Source organism: Ornithorhynchus anatinus, chromosome 21, assembly GCF_004115215.2.
Source record: "Ornithorhynchus anatinus isolate Pmale09 chromosome 21, mOrnAna1.pri.v4, whole genome shotgun sequence".
In the NCBI taxonomy this organism is placed as follows: Eukaryota; Metazoa; Chordata; class Mammalia; order Monotremata; family Ornithorhynchidae; genus Ornithorhynchus; species Ornithorhynchus anatinus.
The window spans coordinates 23,168,575-23,187,059 of NC_041748.1; the positions used below are offsets into that span (position 1 = coordinate 23,168,575).

The following is an 18,485-nucleotide window of genomic DNA, read 5'->3' on the forward strand; positions in this document are numbered from 1 at the left end:
CCCTTCCGCGTCGTCCTCCCCTCCGTTCGTCCCCCGGCCCCACGGCGCCGGTGCCCGTTATCTGTCATTTATTTACATCGATGTCCGTCTCCCCCTCGGTTAACTCACCGCGGGCGGGGAGTGCGTCTTTTACATCGTTCCGGTGTGGTCTCCCCACCGCCTAGTACGGTGCCCCGCACACAGTGAAGCGCTCGGTCGGTGAGATCGACCGACCCCGCCGCGGAGGGGCCGCGGCGGCCACGGACCGCCCCTCCCCGGCCTTCCCCCGACGCCGGCCACGTCCCGTCCCTCCCCCCCGCCCCCCCCCCCCCCGGTCGTCGTGGGCCTCCGGGACCTCGCCCGAGGCCGGTCCCTCAAGCGGCCCCCGTCCCTCCCTCCCCCGTGCCCTAGCTGCCCCCCGAAGTTCCCCACCCAGGAGGAGAAGAGGCTGCGGGAAGACATCAGCATATTGATCAAGTTCTGGACGGCCATGTTCTCCGACAAGAAGTACCTGACGGCCAGCCAGCTGGTCCCTCCAGGTGAGCCCGGCGTGGCCCCCCCCCCCCCGTGGCCGTAGCCCCGAGCCCGCCCTCTCGCCCTCCCTCCCTCCGGCCGCCCCGCCCTGACGGGCCCGCTTGTGACCGTAGACAACCAGGACACCCGCAGCAACCTGGACATCACCGTGGGCTCCCGGCAGCAGGCCGCCCAGGGCTGGATCAACACCTACCCGCTGTCCAGCGGCATGTCCACCATCTCCAAGAAGTCAGGTCGGCCGCCTCCCCGGCGTCCCTACGGGGTGACCCCGGCTCGCGGGAGGGTGGCCCCGGGGCCCGGCCAGAGGGAAGCCCCCGCTCGGGCCGCGGGGCCTCCCCGGGGCGCTCCCGGCCGATCCGGCTTGGCGCCCCCCTCCTCTCCGTCAGCCGTGTTGTGTTGACCGAGCGCTTGACGTGAGCCGCAGATCGCCCTCGGCGCCCGGGGGAGGGCCGTCCGGTAATCGGACATACGTTCCCTCCCCAGGCCTGTCCAAGAAGACGAACCGAGGCACGCAGCTCCACAAATACTACATGAAGCGGCGGACGCTGCTCTTGTCCCTGCTGGTGAGGGGGGCCGGAGGGGACCCGGGGGCGGGGGGCCCCGGTGCGGCGGGCCGGGGCCTCGGCGGGGAGGGGGTGGAAGCCGGCTCCCCCGTCGCCCGCAGGCCACCGAGATCGAGCGGCTGATCACGTGGTACAACCCGCTGTCGGCCCCGGAGCTGGAGTTGGATCAGACCGGGGAGAGCAGCGTGGCCAACTGGCGGTCCAAGTACCTCGGCCTGAGCGAGAAGCAGTGGAAGGACAACGTGAACCTGGCCTGGACCATCTCGCCCCACCTGGCCGTGCAGCTGCCCTCGAGGTAGGGCCCTGGCGCGTCTTCTCCTTCCCCCCACCGCTCGGGCTCTCCCCCGGCCCCGGTCGTTGGGTCGGTGGTATCCGTCGAGCGCGGAGCGCCCGGGAGCGAACGTTAGCGGCCGTAGACGCGCGCGTTCCCTGCCCGCGGGGAGCTCACGGTCTACAGGGAGAGACAGACGCTAATATAGATAAACCGCAGGTACGTCCGTGAGCGTAAGGCCGAGGACGGGGCTGGACAAAGGGGGCAAGTCGGGGCAACGCAGAAGGGAGCGGGAGAAGAGAGGGGGGCTCAGTCGGGCCCTTGGGGGAGACGGGCCTCCGGTAAGGCTTCGGAGGCCGGGCGGGTCACCGTGGGGTGTGAGGGAGGAGGGCGTCGCGGGCCAGAGACGGGACGGTGGCGCGATGGACGAGGTGGAGGCCCAGCGAGGAGGTTAGAGGAGCGGAGCGTGCCGGCCGGGCCGTAGTAGGAGAGCAGCGAGGAGAGACGGGAGGGGGCGACCCGACGGACCGACGGCAGAGTGGGTGAACGCATCCCGGGCCCCCGGGTAGCCTGCCGGGCTAGCGGGGGAGACCGACGTGGACGTGAGTCGACGGACTATCCGTACGGGCTTGGGGACCGGGGAGCCGGGGGAGGGGGGAGGGAAGGGCTGAAGCGAGGGCGGGCGGAAGGGAGCGGGAGGAGGAGGGACGAGGCGCCGCCCCGGGCCGTCCCCCGCAGATTCAAGAACACCGAAGCCATCGGGGCCGAGGTGACCCGCCTGGTCCGTCTGGACCCCGGAGCCGTGAGCGACGTGCCCGAAGCCATCAAGGTAGGGCGGGGGGGGGGGGTGGTGTCGGGACCGGCGCGGGGAAACCGCCGCCGGCTCGGGGGGTCGGGGTGGCGCCCGCCCCCGGCACCCGCCCCGCCGCCGGCCTCCCCCTGAGACCGGCTCTGTTGACAGTACCTGGTCACGTGGCACACCATCGACGCCGACGCCCCCGAGCTCAGCCACGTGCTGTGCTGGGCGCCCACGGACCCCCCGACGGGCCTGTCCTACTTCTCGAGCATGTACCCGCCCCACCCGCTCACGGCACAGTACGGCGTCAAAGTCCTGCGGTCCTTCCCGCCGGTGAGACCCCCCGCAGCCGCGGCCGGGAGGGGCGACCGGGCTGCCCCGCGCCTTCCCCGCCGTGGGATTCGGGGAGAGCGGGGGAAGCGGAGGCCGGGCGGCACGCCGGGCTGCGAGCCGGGGGGAGGGGGACCGAGGCCAGCACGCCCCGGGGGCGTCTCGGCCGCTCTCGACCCAGAGGGGCCTCCCGCTTCTCCTCGTCTTCCAGGAGGCCATCCTGTTCTACATTCCTCAGATCGTGCAGGCCCTCAGATACGACAAGGTAAAGACGGCGGACGCCGGGGTCCGGGCCGCCGGTTCCCTACGCGCCCGCCCTGGCCCGCCGGTCCCTCGTCCACCCGGAGGCGGGGGCTGCCCCCGAAGGACTCGGGGATCCTGCCGGGGGAACGGTCCGGCTTAGTGGAAAGGGCCCGGGTTTGGAAATCCCGGGACCTGGGTTCCAGTCCCGGCTCCGCCACTTGCCTGGACCGTGACCTTGGTCAGCTCGCTTCACTCCTCTGGCCCGCGGTTCCCTCATCCGCGGAGTGCCAAGTCACTGCCTGGCCTTCCTCCTGCTTTGACTGGGAACCCCACGTGCAATCTGATTATCTCCATGAGGATCACGCTGGTATCTGTCGAGCGCTTTCGGTGTGCCCGACGCTTTTCTAAGCACCGGGGTAGGTACAGGGTGATCAGATTGTCCCACGTGGGCTCACGGTCTTACCGTTTTCCAGGTGAGGTCAGTGAGGCCCAGAGAAGTGAAGCGACCTGCCCAGAGTGACACGGCTGACAAGTGGCGGAGCCGGGATTAGAACCCCACGACCGCCGACTCCCCAGCCCCCGGCTCTTGCCGCTAAGCCGCGCTGCTTTTGGTGCCTAGCGCAGTTCTTGACACGTAGTAGGAACGTAAATGCCTCAGGGGTTAGTCTCCTTGCCGTCCGCCCCCTGGGCCTCAGCGGTCGAGGCGGCCGGATGCGTGCGCCCCGGCCTTCCCCGGAATCCGGGGTGATGTGGCGACCCGGGCTTCGACCAGTCGGTGGACGGTCGCCCGGACCGCGCCGGGTCAGGGTAGCGGCTCTTCCCGCCCAGTTAGTAGTTCGGGGCCACCGGTCGGCCGGCAGTGCAGACTCCGGGCGGTCGCTCCCGCCGACCGGCCCTGGCGGAGAGGCCCGGAAGCCCCAGCGTCGTCAGCGCTGCCCCCGGCCCGGCCCAGCCGGACCGACACAGGCCGGAAACGTCCAGGGGAGGTTGGGGGGGGGGACGAAGGGGTGGTTTCCTTCAGCCCCGGGCGTTGCCGTCCCCCCCCCTTGCCGGCTCGCCCTTCTTCCCCAGTTCCCCGGGTCGCCCGGGGCAGAGCTGGGCGGGAGGAAGGGGGGTAGGCCAAGGGCCAAGGTCTGGACCAAGGACCGAGCATCCCCGGGGGTCCGAATCCGAGCCGGCCAGTGTCCGGTGGCTACGGGTTTGGCCCCGCGCCGGTCACCGTCCGGGGCCTGGAGGGTTCGACCCCGAGCCGGCCGGCGTCCGAGGGCTGACGGGTTCGACTCCGAGCGGGCCGAGGTCCGGGGGCGGTCGGGTCCGACTCTGCACCGGCCCCGGGGGCAGGCGGGGCCGACCCCGCGCCGGCCACGGTCCGGGGGGTGACAGGTTCGGGTCTGAGCCGTGCGGGGCCGGCGGTTGCAGATGGGCTACGTTCGGGAGTACATCCTGTGGGCGGCCTCCAAGTCCCAGCTCCTGGCGCACCAGTTCATCTGGAACATGAAGACCAACATCTTCCTGGACGAAGAGGGGCACCAGAAGGACCGTGAGTGTCGCCCGGGTCACCCCGGCCCCGCCGCCGGCCCGCCCCGACCGTCGGCCGCCGCCAGCCGCGCCGGAAAGGCCGGCCCGTGGGACGCCGCTGGGCTTTTTCCCACCGACGGCGCCGGCCCCGGCCGCCTGCCGGTCTTTCGGACGATTCGTTCGTTCGGTCGTATTCACCGAGCGCCTACTGAGTGCCGAGCGCTCGGGCCCGAGCGCTCGGGAGAGGACGGCAGAACGGTGAACGGGCTCCGGTCTAGAGGGGACCCCGTTGGACCCCAGGTCCCCGTCCCCTCGCCCGGAGGGAAGAGGAAATCTGAAGTAGTATTCGTGCCAGTGACCCCCCTTTTCTTCCCGGCGTCCGTTAAGCGCCTACCACGTGGCGGACGCCGTACCGAGCCCCGGGGGAGACGCAGGGTGATCGGGTCGGACGCGGTCCCCGTCCCACGTGGGGCTCCCGGTCTTAATCCCCGTTTTACGGACGAGGCGAATGAGGCCCCGAGAGGTTAAGTGGCTTGCCCGAGGTCACCCGGCGCACGGGTGGTGGAGCCGGGATTAGAACCCGGGACCTTCCGACTCCCGGGCCCGGGCTCCGCCCTCTCGGCCGCACCCGAGAGGCACTTGGCCCAAAACCCTCGGGGCGGCCTCCGTCCGCGGCGGGCGTTCAGTCCGGCGCTCCGGGCGACGTGGGGGGAATGGAAAAGTTGGGAGAGATCCCATCCCCACCCCGGGGAATCTCACAGTCCGGGGAGAGGCGGGAGCTGAAGATGGGGCAGTTCCTCGGTCTCGAAAGAGAGGGGTTAAAGATAATTGCCCCGTGCCAGTGAGTAGCGTCCGCTGAGTGCCCGCCTTGTGCAAGGCACTGTACTGGGCAGACGAGTCAGTCGTCGACACGTGACGGTGCTCGGGGTGGCCGGTGGGATGGAATGACCAGGTGAATCGGGGAAGGCTTCCCGGCGGAGACGGGGTGTTCTTTAGGAGGCCCCGAGGGTTCGGGAGGGAGGGAGGGAGGGAGTTAGAGGCCGGGGGAAGGGTGTGAGTGGAAGGTTGGAGGTGGGAGGGCAACTGGGTGAGGTCGGAGGAGGTCAGAGGGCGTGGGCCGGGGCGGAGTGGGGGGAGAGGGCGGAGGTCGGGGGCCCCGAGCCGGGATGGAGCCGAGCCCAGAGAGCCCGAGCCGAGGCCGAAGCCGGGGAGAGGTCAGAGGGGCGGAGTGGGCCCGGCCCCCGGCCCACGCCCCGGCTCCCTCCCTCAGCCGACATCGGGGAACTGCTGGAGCAGCTGGTGGAAGACATCACCGGCTCCCTGTCCGGGCCGGCCAAGGAGTTCTACCAGCGAGAGTTTGACTTCTTCAACAAGATCACCAACGTGTCGGCCATCATCAAGTGAGCCGCCGGGAGCCCCGCCGAGCCGGCCCGGCCCCCTCCCGGGCCCGGGGGCGGGGAGGGTCCCCCCGGGGCGGCCCGGGGCGGGGGGGGCGGATCTCCGTTCAGGCGGGGGCTGCTGAGTCGTGCCGTCTGCTGCGCCTGCCAGGCCTTACCCCAAAGGGGACGAGCGGAAGAAGGCGTGTTTGAGTGCGCTGTCGGAGGTCAAGGTGCAGCCGGGTAAGCGACCGTCGGCCGGGCGCGTGGGGGGGGGGGCGCGGGGGCTGGAGACCCTTCAGCCCCTCCCCCCCCCCCCCCCCCCCCCCGGGGCGCCCCCGGGGGCCCGGGCCCGCCGGCCCCGACCCCGCCAAGGGGCCCGCGACCCGCCGCCGCCGGCCCGGGCCGCGGCCCCCGCGGGCCGGGGGCGAGGAGCCGGTCCCGGGCGACGGCGGTCCCGGGCTCCGGCCCCATCGCTCGTCCCCGGGGCGGGGAGGAGGAGGCCGGGGCCCGGATCCCGGCTCCGTGCGGTGAGCGGCTCGGTGCCCGCGGGGCGCCCCCTCCCCAGGCTGCTACTTACCCAGCAACCCCGAGGCCATCGTGCTGGACATCGATTACAAGTCGGGGACGCCCATGCAGAGGTAACGGGCGGCCCTCTCGCACCCGCGGCTCTCGGCGCCCCTCCCCGGCGGGTCCCCCGGACGCCCCCCACCTCCGGCTCGCTGCCGTAATGGAGAAGCGGCGGGGCCTAGCGGATAGATCCCGGGCCCGAGAGTCACGGGGACCCGGGTCTCAATCCCGGCTCCGCCACTTGTCTGCCGTGTGTGATTTAAGTTCGATTTAAGGCTGGGCCTCGGTTCCCTCGTCTGTAAGATGGAGATGAGGAATGTGAGCCCCGCCCGGGACCTGGATGTGTCCAACCGCGTATCTCCCCCAGCGCTCGGTACCGTTCCCGGCACCGCGCCGAGCGTTCAACCGATACCGGGAAGCGAACGAAAAGACCTCCTCTTCTCGTTCCAGCGCCGCCAAAGCCCCGTACCTGGCCAAATTCAAGGTGAAGCGCTGTGGCGTCAGCGAGCTGGAGAAGGAGGGTCAGTGAGAATCCCTCGGGCGTCCGGCCCGGGCCCGGAAGGTGTGGGCGGGCGGCGGCGGTCCAGCAGATCCGGAAGGGCCCGGCGTAGCCCGGGCGGGGGCGCGACTTGGGTTGGGCGGCGGTCCCGGGGCGGCCCCCGCCACGAGGCTGCAGGTTCCGTGGCTGACCGGGCTCCGCCTCGCCGCCTCCAGGGCTGCGCTGCGGCTCGGACGCGGCGGACGCCAACGAAGACCGGAACGAGGACGGCGGGAAGATCTGCTGGCAGGCCGCTATCTTCAAAGTGGGGGACGACTGCCGGCAGGTGGGACCCCGGCGCCCGCCGGCGGGGGCCCGGGACCAGCCCCTCGGGGACGGCGTGCGCCTTGGGGCCCCGACCCCTGCCCGGCTGGTGCCTCGGTGGACGCCGGTGGGACGCCGACCGGACCCTTGAGATGCGTCACTGGGGGGGGGGCGGCCGAGCGACTGCTCAGTACCAGGCGGCACGGGATGGCGAACAGAGCACGGGCCTGGGGTCAGGAGGTCGTGGGCTCTCAGCTCCACTCTGCCACTCGTCTGCCGTGTGACCTCGGGCCAGTCGTTTCACCTCTCTGGGCCTCGGTTCCCTCCTCTGTAAGATGGGGACCGAGACAGTGAGCCCCCCGGACGGACGGTGACCGTGTCCACCCTGATTTGCTTGTATCCGCCCCAGCGCTTAGTACGGTGCCCGGCGCGGGGTAAGCGCTCGGCAGATGGCACCGTCGTCATCGTCGTCATCGATATCCTTTCTCCCGCTGCCCTCCCCGACCCCTGACCCGCCGGCAACAGACGCGTCGCGGCCCGCCGGCCCCTCGGGGGACCCCGGGCCTGGTGTCGGAAGGCAGACCTCCGAGAATCGATCGGGGGTACACTTTGAGCGCCCACCGTGTGCAGGACGCTCTGCCGAGCACTCGTGAGAGGACAGTACCTGTGTGTTTAATAACGCGGGTATTGGTCAAGCGCTTACAATGTGGAGAGCACTGAGCGCTCGGGGAGATACAGGGTCGTCAGGTTGTCCCACGTGAGGTTCGCGGTTCATCCCCATCTTCCAGGTGAGGTAACCGAGGCCCAGAGAAGCCAAGTGACTCGCCCACAGTCACACAGCCGCCGAGCGGCAGATCGGGGAGTCGGACCCGTGACCTCTGACTCCCGAGCCCGGGCGCTTCCCACTGAGCCGCGCCGCTTTCCATAGACGCGTCCCCGGCCCGCAGGGGCCCGACGGTCTAGGGGAGGAGATGGGCGTTAAAATAAGTCGCGGATGGGACACGAGTGGCGAGGAGCTGACGGTGGGGCGACTGGCACCGTACCCCCCTCGGCGGGGCCTCGAGGGCAGGGCCCGGGGAGGCGCCCGCGCGGGGCACGACGGGTGACGTGGCCACGCTTCTTCCCCAGGACATGCTGGCCCTGCAGATCATCGACCTCTTCAGAAACATCTTCCAGCTGGTGGGCCTGGACCTCTTCGTCTTTCCCTACCGGGTCGTGGCCACGGCCCCCGGGGTGGGTCACGGGGACGGGCGGTGGGTTCCGGGGGGCGGACTCCCGCTCGGCCCGGGCGCCCCCCCGGCTCCGGGTCCCCCCCTCCCCGATCTCGGGCGCCGGGCCGCGCCCGCCCTCAGCCCCTCCGTCCCGGCCCCCAGTGCGGCGTGATCGAATGCATCCCCGACTGCACGTCCCGGGACCAGCTGGGCAGGCAGACGGACTTCGGCATGTACGACTACTTCACCCGCCAGTACGGCGACGAGTCCTCCCTCGCGTTCCAGCAGGTAGTGGCCGCTCGCGGGCCCGGAGGCGGCCCGACGGGGGGGGGGGTCCCGGGCAGCGGGCCGGGACCGGGGGGGGGGCGGGGCTGGATCCGGCCCCGGGGGTGGTCCGCTTGGGTTCTGATCCCGGTTCCCCCACTCCTCTGCTGCGTGACCTCGGCCAAGTCGCTTCGCTCCTGTCGCCGACCTCCTGGGTTAAATGGGGACAGAGACCGTGAGTCGCGAGTGTAATACGCCGTCTGGCACCCCGTAAGCGCCTCTCAGGTACCGCGATCGAACCACTGCCTCCCGTCCTCCAGGCCCGCTACAACTTCATCCGCAGCATGGCCGCCTACAGCCTCCTGCTCTTCCTGCTCCAGATCAAAGACCGGCACAACGGCAACATCATGCTAGATAAGAAAGGCCACATCATCCACATCGGTCAGTCCCTCGGCCTTCGGCCGCCCGCCGCCGCCGGTGGACCCGGGGACCCGTCCCGTTCCCTCGTGCGGGGTGCGACGGGCGGGGGCGGGGACCTGCGGGGCAGGGCTGGGCCGCCTGGCATCCCCGGCGCGGGGCGGACCGGCCCGCAGACTGGCGGACGGGCGACGGGATTTCCGCCGTCCCGGCCCGTCGACGGTTCCGCCTGCCGTGGGGCGCTCGGGGGGCCGTGGAGGGCCGGGGGCGGGGGGGCGGGAGCCGCTCGCAGCTCGGCACTCTGCGTTCTTGGCTTCCCGCAGATTTTGGCTTCATGTTCGAAAGCTCGCCCGGCGGGAACCTGGGCTGGGAGCCCGACATCAAGCTGACGGACGAGATGGTGATGATCATGGGGGGCAAGATGGAGGCCACCCCCTTCAAATGGTTCATGGAAATGTGTGTCCGCGGCTACCTGGCCGTCCGGTGAGCCCACCCCGCTCCTCGCTCCGCCTCGGGTCGGCGGCCGGACCCGGCCAAGCCCGGCCCCGCTGCCTCCGGTCGCCCGGTCGGGGCCAGGCGGGCGCTCGGATGTCGGGGGTAGGGAGAGGGACCGGGAGGTCCCGGGGTCGGGAGAGGGTGCGTGGCCTGCCCCCGGGGAACCGGCGCGAGGTCTCCGGGATCCACGGGAACGAGCGCCTCGGCTGGGCCGGGCGGATCCCGGGCGGGAGAGGGAGGCGCCGAGGCCGAGCGAGCCGTGCCTGGTGACTCGCAGGCCCTACATGGACGCCGTGGTGTCACTGGTCACCCTGATGCTGGACACGGGGCTGCCCTGCTTCCGGGGACAGACCATCAAGCTGCTCAAGTACGTGGCCCGGGGGGCGGCGGACGGGTCCCCTCTCTCGGCACGGGGCGGCGGGGGGCTCGTCCGTTCGTTCGGTCGTATTTATTGAGCGCTCACCGTGTGCGGGACGCTGTATTAAGCACTTGGGAAAGCGCCGTAAAACGACGAACGGTGCCGTTCCCCGCCCACCACGAGCCCGCGGTCCCGAGTGGGGGAGACGGACGATAATACAGATGAACAAAATGACAGATAGGTACATGAGTACTTCGGGGCTGGGGAGGGGGGAGGAGGAAAGGGATAAATGAAACGGTAAACAGACGTCAGGGCTTCGGAGCCGGGGGGCGGAGAGTGAAAGGGAGCAGGTCGGGGCGGCGCAGAAGGGAGGGGGAGATGAGGAGAAAGGGGGCTTCTTCCGGGAAGGCCTCCCGGAGGAGATGGGCCTTCGGTAAGGTTTCGAAAGGGGGGAGAGTCGTCTGGCGGATCCGAGGAGGGAGGGCGTTCGGGGCCAGAGGCGGGATGTGGGTGAGGGGTCCACGTAGGGGTCCCCCCCCCCCCCACTGGGGCGGACCCCGCGGCTCCTGCACCCCCCTCCCGCCCGGCCTCCGCTCCCCCCGCCTCCCCTTGGGAGTGGGGCAGCCCGCCCGCCCCACCGGAGGGCGCGTGGCCGAGCCCTCGCGGAGGAAGGCCGGGGCCCGCGGGCCGCGTGGTTGCCAACTCCGACCTGGCCTGGCCGAGGGAGCCCGGGCGTCGGGGGACCTGGGTCTCATCCCGGCTCTGCCGCGTGTCTGCCGTGTGACCTCGGGCGGGTCACTCCACGTCTCGGGGCCTCGATTCCCTCGTCTGGTAAATGGGGATGGGGACCGTCGGCCCCACGCGGGACGACCCGATGGCCTCGTATCCGCCCCAGGGCTTAGTGCTTGGCCCGCAGTAAGCGCTGACAGATGACGCGGCTGTTATTAGCGGGACTCCCGCTGGCCGGGGCCACCCACGCCCACGTCTCGGTCTCCAGGCACAGGTTCAGCCCCAACATGACGGAGCGTGACGCGGCCAGTTTCATCATGAAGATCATTCAGAGCTGTTTCCTCAGCAACAGGTGGGCTGCCCCGTCCCCCCGCCGCCCCCCGTCCCCCCCTCCCCGCCGCCCCCGGCCCCGCTGAGCCTTCTCTCTCTTCCCCCTTCCAGGAGTCGGACCTACGACATGATCCAGTACTATCAGAACGACATCCCCTACTAGGGACCCTCCCGCCCCCCCCCCCCCCCCCACCTCCCCCTCCTCCGTCTGCATCGAACACGCACCCCCCGATCTCGGCTCTCTGGCCCCGTGTCGTCCGTGCGGGGGCGAGGCCCGGGAGCGGGGAGGGGCGGGGTCGGCGCGGGCCCGCGAGCCGCGACACCGTCGGCTTCCTCTCCCCGCGGGCGGGCCGGGGGGCCGGAGCCTCGCCCGCTCCCGAGGGGACGGTCCGGAGCCCCCGTGCCCCGGGGGGGGGAGCCCACCGCGTCACGCCGAGACCCGTCGCGTGGAGGTGGCGGGGCCCCGGGGCGTCGCCTCCCCCCGCCTCACCCCCCGTGGCGGCCGCTGGCCTCCAGCCGTCGTAGTCTGTGGCTTCTCCCCGCCGCGGCCCGTGGCCCCTGCCCTCCGTACTCCCCGCCGCGGGCCCTGCCGCGGGCCGTGCTCTCCCCGCTCCCCGCCGCGCTCTTCCCTCCGGCCCGGGGGCCTCTGCCCGCCGCGTTCCCCGCGGGAGCCCGTGACCCCGTCGTCGCGGAGGCGGGCAAGGTCTCCTCGCTCGTGGATGCCGCTTAAAATAAAATCCTCTCCCGCTCTGGCCTGACCGATCCTCGGGTCACGTGCTCCCCCCCCCCCCCCCCCCCCCCCGCGGAGACCCGAACCGGGACGGACTCCGGTCCCAGCGGGATCTGTCGGCCGGGATCCGGGGCGGGGGACGGCCTCGTCCCACCCGGCACCTCGCCCGAGGTCACGCGAGGGGCCAGCGGCAACCTCGGGTCTAGAACCCGGGTCTCCCGGCTCCGCCCCCCGGCTCTCCCCACTGGGTCGTGCCCGCCCTCTCCGGGTGAAACCGGACGGGACCGCCGTACCCCGCCTGAAGCGGGAGGTGGCAGAACCGGGAAGGGGGTGGGCGGGACGAGCGTGCGATGGATATTTCCCCAAATGCCATTCACCGGGGCGAGGGACCCTCGCCACCAGCGCGGGGCCCGGGGGGCCTGGGCAGCTCGTGACCCCGAAAGGTTCAGAGGGGCTTGGACGGAGTCAAGGATCGGCGTCCCGGTCGAGTCGCCGGGGGAGAACGAGGGACCGAGAGGGGAGAGACGGGGGCGTGGCGGGGGGGGGGGGGGGTCCGGGTTCCGTCAGTGGGGGAGCGTCAGATGGAGAGGAGAATCCGGGGGAGGTCAGAGGGTCTGTGCTGGGTCACCGGGGGAGAGCCAGAGTTGGAGAGAGGAGACGGGGGTGGCAGATGGCCCGTGCTGCTCACTGGGGAGCGTCAAGGACGTGAGACGGTCTCTGCCGATTCTCTGGGGGAGGGTCAGATGGAGAGGAGAGACTCGGGGGCGTCGGATGGTCCCGGCCGGGGCACCCGGGGAGGGTCGGGGACGGAGAGGGGAGACCCGGGGGTGTCGGACGGCCCGGGCTGGGGCACTGGGGGACGGTCGGACGTGGGGGAGTCTACGCTGGGTCACCGGGGGAGGGTCGGGGACGGAGAGGGGGGACTCGGGGGGCGTCGGATGGTCCGGGCCCGGTCACCCGGGGAGGGTCGGGGACGGAGAGGGGAGACCCGGGGGTGTCGGACGGCCCGGGCTGGGGCACTCGGGGAGGGTCGGGAGTGCTGGACGGCCCGGGCCGGGGCACTGGGGGAGAATCAAGGGTGTCCGCGTCCGAGGTGGAGAAGGGAGAGTTAAGAATCGGACCGTGTCCTGTGCGATTTGCTCGTATCCACCCCAGCGTTCAGTACGTTGCCCGGCACGTAGTAAGCGCTTAACAAATACCGTCTTCAGTGAGAAGCAGCTGGGCGTAGTGGAAAGAGCCCGAGCTCGGGAGTCGGAGGTCGTGGGGTCTGATCCCGGCTCCGCCGCTTGTCAGCTGTGTGACTTTGGGCGAGTCACTTCACTTCTCTGGGCTTCAGTGACCTCATCTGGGAACTGGGGATGACGACCGGGAGCCCTACGGGAGACAATCTGGTTCCCGTCTATCTACCCCAGTGCTTAAAATAGTGCTTAGTACGTAGCGCTTAACAGAAACCAACGTTATGAAGCAGCGTGGCCTAATGGAAAGGGCACAGGTTTGGGAGTCAGAGGTCATGGGTTCCGATCCCGGCCCCACCATTTGTCAGCTGTGTGGCTCTGGGCTCCTCACTCAACTCGGTGCCTCACCTCATCTGTAAAATGGGGATTAAGACCGTGAGCCCCACGTGGGACAACCTGATAATCTTGTATCTATCCCAGCGCTTAGAACGGTGCTGGGTACGTAGTAAGTGCTTAACAAATATCCCCGTCGTCATTATTGTCACTTCACTTCTTTGGGCCTCAGTTCCCTCGTCTGTAAAATGGGGATGAAGACCGTGAGCCCCATGTGGGAAAACCTGATTACCTCGTGTCTCCCCCGGCGCTCGGGACAGTGCTTGGCGCAGAGCAAGGGCTTACCAAATACCATCTTTTTTAAAAATTATTATTATTGAGGGCGCCGCAGCCTCGCCCACTGGTGGCCCGTAAGAAGACTCTCCGAGCACGGGCTTAGGAGTCAGGGATCACGGGTTCTAATCCCGGCTCGGCCCCCCGTCAGCCGTGTGACTTTGGGCAATTCACTTCTCGGTGCCTCAGTGACCTCATCTGTCAAATGGGGATGAAGACCGTGAGCCCCACGTGGGACGACCTCATTCCCCTGTATCTCCCCCCGGCGCTTAGAACGGGGCTCGGCGCACAGTGAGCACTAAGCAAATACCGTCGTCGTCATTCCAATGCCAGCCCTGCCACCTTGTCTGCTGTGTGACCCTGGGCGAGTCGCTCTACTTCTCTGGGCTGCAGTTACTTCATCTGTGAAATGGGGATTCGTTCAATAGTATTTATTGAGCGCTTTTACCATGTGCAAAGCGCCGTACTGAGCGCTTGGAATGGACAAATCGACCACAGAGGCGGTCCCTGCCCTCCGACGGGCTTACGGTCTAACCGGGGGGAGACGGACGGACGGGAACGATGGGCGACGAATGGAGTCGAGGGGAGGAACATCCCATTAAAACAATAGCGAATAGATAGAATCGGGGTGATGTCCATCTCATGAAACGAAATAAATAGGGGGATGAAGATATGTACAGTTGAGCGGATGAGTCCGGCGCTGAGGGGGGGGGGAGCAGAGACTGTGAGCCCCAGGTGGGGCAGGATCCGTGTCCAACCCGACCGGCTTGTATCTGCCCCAGTGCTTAGTACAGTGCCTATCACATAGTAAGGGCTTAAGAAATATCACCATTATTGTTGTTATCTTTCTAGGGATGCTGTTTTCCAAAACCCTCGGAGTCGGGGGAGATGCCAAGAGAGGGGCCCCTTGGTCCCTCTGGTTCAGTGGCTCGCGGGGAGAGGGGAAGGGCAGGATCTGAGAAGCAGCGCGGCTCAGTGGAAAGAGCCCGGGCTTGGGAGTCAGTGGTCATGGGTTCGAATCCCGGCTCTGCCACTTGTCAGCCGGGTGACTGTGGACAAGTCACTTCTCTGTGCCTCAGTGACCTCATCTGTCAAATGGGGATTAACCGTGAGCCTCCCGTGGGACGACCCGATGACCCCGGATCTCCCCCGGCGCTTAGAACGGTGCTCCGCACATCGTAAGCGCTTAACAGATACCAACATCATTATTATCATTATCATTATTATTATTATCCGGCCAAGGGCTGCGCTCCCTGACCCTCCCACCCCTCCTTGCCGTCCACAAGTCGACGGTACTTACAGAGCGCTTACTGTGTACTGTAGTAAGCACCCGGGAAGAGAGTTGAGAGAGAGAAGCAGCACGGCGTGGCGGCTAGAGCCTGGGAGTCAGAAGGTCGTGGGTTCTAATCCGGGCCCCGCCGCTCGGCTGCCGAGTGACCTCGGGTAAGTCGCTTCGCTTCTCTGGGCCTCAGTTGCAAAACGGGGATTGTGACCGTGAGCCCCATGGGGGACCCGGACCGTGTCCAACCTGATAGACTTGAAGCTACCCCTGCGCTTAGTACAGATGCTGGCGCATAGTAAGCGCCTATCGGACACCATTATCATTATCATTATTATATAATATACATTATATATTATTATGCGATACGTTCCCCGCCCACAGCGATCTTAGAGTGTGGGGGCCGGGCGTGGTTGCGTGTAGGCCGCACATCGCCTCTCGCCCCTCAGGAAGTTGGGGGGGTCTCATGGGGGGGTTGGTTGGGGGGTCGGGCGGGGGGGGACTCCCGGGCTCTGCACTTCCCCCACCGACCGCAGGGGGACGCTCTCGCCCCGCACATCCTCCACCGTCCGGTGGACTTGGGGGTCCTCAGCCCCGGGGAGGGGGGGGGCGGGCGGGGCCGAGGCCCATGATGATCGTGGCTCAGCGGAAAGAGCCCGGGCTGGGGAGTCAGAGGTCATGGGTTCGAATCCCCGCTCTGCCGCTTGCCAGCTGTGGGACTTTGGCCAAGTCACTTCACTTCTCCGGGCCTCATCTGTCAAACGGGGACGAAGCCCGGGCGCCCCCCGTGGGCCAACCTGACCACCTTGCATTCCCCCCCAGCGCTTAGAACAGCGCTTTGCGTAGAGTGGGCGCTTAACAAATACCGCCATTTGTAGAGAAGCGGAAAGAGCCCCGGGCTCGGCAGAGGTCATGGGTCCGAATCCTGCCCCTGCCCCTCGTCAGCTGTGGCCCTGTGGGCAAGTCACTTCACTTCTCCGTGCCTCAGTTCCCTCATCTGGAAAATGGGGATGAGGACCGTGAGCCTCACGTGGGACGACCTGATGACCCTGTAGCTCCCCCAGCGCTTAGAACAGTGCACATAGTAAGCGCTTAACAAATACCAACATGATGATGATGATGGCGGCATGTGTTAAGCGCTTACTATGGGCCGAGCGCGGCGCTAATAATAACGTGGTCACCCAGCTGACAAATGGCAGAGCTGACATTCAAACCCGTGACCTCTGACTCCCAAGCCCGGGCTCTTTCCACTGAGCCAGGCCGCTTCCCGCTGGGGTGGATACAAGGTCATAATAATAATAACGATGATGGCATTTGTTTAGCGCCTGCTGTGTGCCCGGCGCCGTTCTAAGCGCTGGGGGAGATACGGGGTCATCGGATTGTCCCGCGTGGGGCTCCCAGTCTTCATCCCCATTTTCCAGATGAGGGAACTGAGGCCCAGAGCGGGCAGGTGATCGGTGGCGGAGCCGGGATTAGAACCCACGACCTCTGACTCCCGAGCCCGGGCTCTTTCCGCTATGCCCAGCTGCCTCTCTACCGAGCGCTTACTCTGCGCAGTGCGCCGTACCAAGCGCTCGGACGGGGTCAGCCCCCTACCGACCGGCTGCCCCGTAAACCTCGTTCGTTCACTCGTTCAGTCGTATCTATTGAGCACTTGCTGTGTGCGGCACACTGCGCTCAGCGTCTGGGAGAGGGCAATACGACCGAGAGTCACGTCCCCGCCCACCGTGAGCTGACAGACTAAAGATGGGAGAGTCAGGCACGAATAGAAGGAAAGAGATGACAGATAACGGACGTGAGTGGTGTGGGGCTGGGAGGGGGATGAATAAAAGGAGCCAGTCAGGGCGTCGCAGAATAATAATAATTATTGCGGTATTTGTTAAGCGCTTACTATGTGCCAAGCACTGTTCTAAGCGCCGGGGTCAACGCAGGCTAATTAAGTTGTCCCCCATGAGGCTCACTGTCTTAATCCCCATTTTCCAGATGAGGTGACCGAGGCCCAGAGAGGTGAAGTGACTTGCCCAAAGTCACCCGGCCGGCAAGTGGCAGAGCTGGGATTAGAACCCGCGACCTCTGACTCCCAAGCCCGGGCAGAAGGGACAGGGAGAAGAGGAGAGGAGGGGTCTAGTCAGGGAAGGCTTCCCGGAGGAGATGGCCCTTCAATAAGGCGAGATAATCGTGGCGTTGGTTAAGCGCTTACCATGGGCCAAGCGCCGTATTAAGCGCTGGGGTGGCCGCAGGCAAATCGGGTTGGACGCAGTCCCTTGAACCTCTCGAGGCTCACTGTCTTAATCCCCATTTTACAGATGGGGTAACGGAAGCCCAGAGAAGCCAAGTGACTTGCCCAAGACCAGACGAGTGGTGGGGTCGGGATTAGCGCTCACGGCCTTCTGAATCCCGGGCCCCCGCCGTGTCCGCTAAGCCACACGTAGCCGCCCCGTCCACCGCGCTCCCTCGCGGGCCGGGCCTTGCGCGGGGCGGCCGGGCGGGAGGGCAGAGCCGCTTCTTGCCCGGGGACTGGCACGGGGTTCCCGAAGGGCCTCGGTTCCTCGCCCTTCCCCGCCGCCTCCTCCTCCTCTCTCCCCCTCTGCCGTGCCCCGGAGACGGAGCGGGAGGCTGGCAGGGGGCCGGCCCGGAGATAAAAGCACCGTACCCGTCCGCTCAACTCTGCGTATTTTCTTTCCCCTATTTATTTTACCGAACTGTACGTCGCCTCGATTCCATTCAGTCGCCGTCGGTTTTTACGAGACGTTCTTCCCCCCGGCTCTCCTAATCGCCATCGTCCCCGTCCGTCCGTCTCCCCCGATCGGACCGTGAGCCCGTCGGACGGCGGGGACCGTCTCTATCTGTCGCCGACTCGTTCGTGCGGTGCTCTGCACACGGTAAGCGCGCGATGAATACGACTGAACGAGAAGGACCCCCCGCCCTCCCGCCCTTCCCCCTCCGCCCCCCGCCTTCCCTCCGGCTCTATCTGCCCAGGCCCGGACCGGCCCTGCCCCGCCGGGGTCAGATAACCCGGCCCTTCGGGCCCGGGCCTTTCTTCGTCTTCGGGGATGGGACGGGCCGGGCCCGGCCCCGGACGGGGAGCGGGGGGAGGGTCAGCAGGCTCCCTGCCCCTCCCGGCCCAATCCCTCCCCATCCCCGTTCCGGGACCACCCGGAGACAGAGCCGGTCCGGCTCCCCGCCCGACTCTCCGTCCGGTCTCCGGCCGACGGCGACGGCGCGCGCCTCGGCCCGTCAGCCCGGCGGCCGGCGAGCCGGGTCCGGGCTTCCCGAGCATCCCGAGGATCTCTCGGCCGGACCCCGGCGAGGCCCGGCGAAGCCCGCCCCGGGGGTCGGGGGGGTCCTTCTCGTTCGGTCGTATTCATCGCGCGCTTACCGTGTGCAGAGCACCCCGCTGAGTCCGGTGCGGCCACAGAGAGGGACGATCCCCGCCCACCGGGGGCTCCCAGTCGAGGAGGGGGGAGGCAGGCGGCAACACGGGGAAAGAGGCGTCAGTGGCGTCGTTATAAATAAATAGCGTTATAGATATAGACCCACCATGAGTAAAAATAAATAGAATTATAAATACGTACGTACACGAGTGCTGTGGGGCGGGGAGGGGGGTGGGGCGAAGGGAGCCGGAGCGGAGGAAAAGGGGGGCTTAGTCTGGGAAGGCCTCCTGGAGGAGGTCCTTCTCCCTTCTCTCTCCCTCGGCACCCCCACCCCCCAGAGCCGGACGCACGCCGAGGGTCACGCGGGCGTGCGAGCACGCGTATGTGTGTGTATATGATTACGGATTTGGGTTCACGGGCCCACGCACGTATGGGGGAGGGGGGGGGGTGAGACCGAGGGTAGCGTGTGCCTGGA

At 68.0% G+C, this 18,485-nt stretch overlaps 1 protein-coding gene across 1 annotated transcript in view; it reads left to right on the forward strand.

Annotated features, from left to right (window-relative positions):
* PI4KA (phosphatidylinositol 4-kinase alpha) overlaps nucleotides 1-11,546 on the forward strand; it is a 76,512-nt gene extending 64,966 nt beyond the window's left edge. The window contains 20 exon segments of the mRNA XM_029049217.2: nucleotides 391-518; nucleotides 627-746; nucleotides 997-1,076; nucleotides 1,178-1,371; nucleotides 2,086-2,176; nucleotides 2,309-2,476; nucleotides 2,685-2,738; nucleotides 4,136-4,256; nucleotides 5,505-5,634; nucleotides 5,783-5,853; nucleotides 6,179-6,251; nucleotides 6,631-6,701; nucleotides 6,895-7,004; nucleotides 8,111-8,215; nucleotides 8,356-8,481; nucleotides 8,778-8,898; nucleotides 9,198-9,357; nucleotides 9,647-9,736; nucleotides 10,725-10,808; nucleotides 10,898-11,546. Coding sequence (XP_028905050.1) covers nucleotides 391-518; nucleotides 627-746; nucleotides 997-1,076; nucleotides 1,178-1,371; nucleotides 2,086-2,176; nucleotides 2,309-2,476; nucleotides 2,685-2,738; nucleotides 4,136-4,256; nucleotides 5,505-5,634; nucleotides 5,783-5,853; nucleotides 6,179-6,251; nucleotides 6,631-6,701; nucleotides 6,895-7,004; nucleotides 8,111-8,215; nucleotides 8,356-8,481; nucleotides 8,778-8,898; nucleotides 9,198-9,357; nucleotides 9,647-9,736; nucleotides 10,725-10,808; nucleotides 10,898-10,949 — 2,149 coding nt within the window. The 3' untranslated portion in view covers nucleotides 10,950-11,546.
* The last annotated feature ends 6,939 nt before the right edge of the window (nucleotides 11,547-18,485 follow it).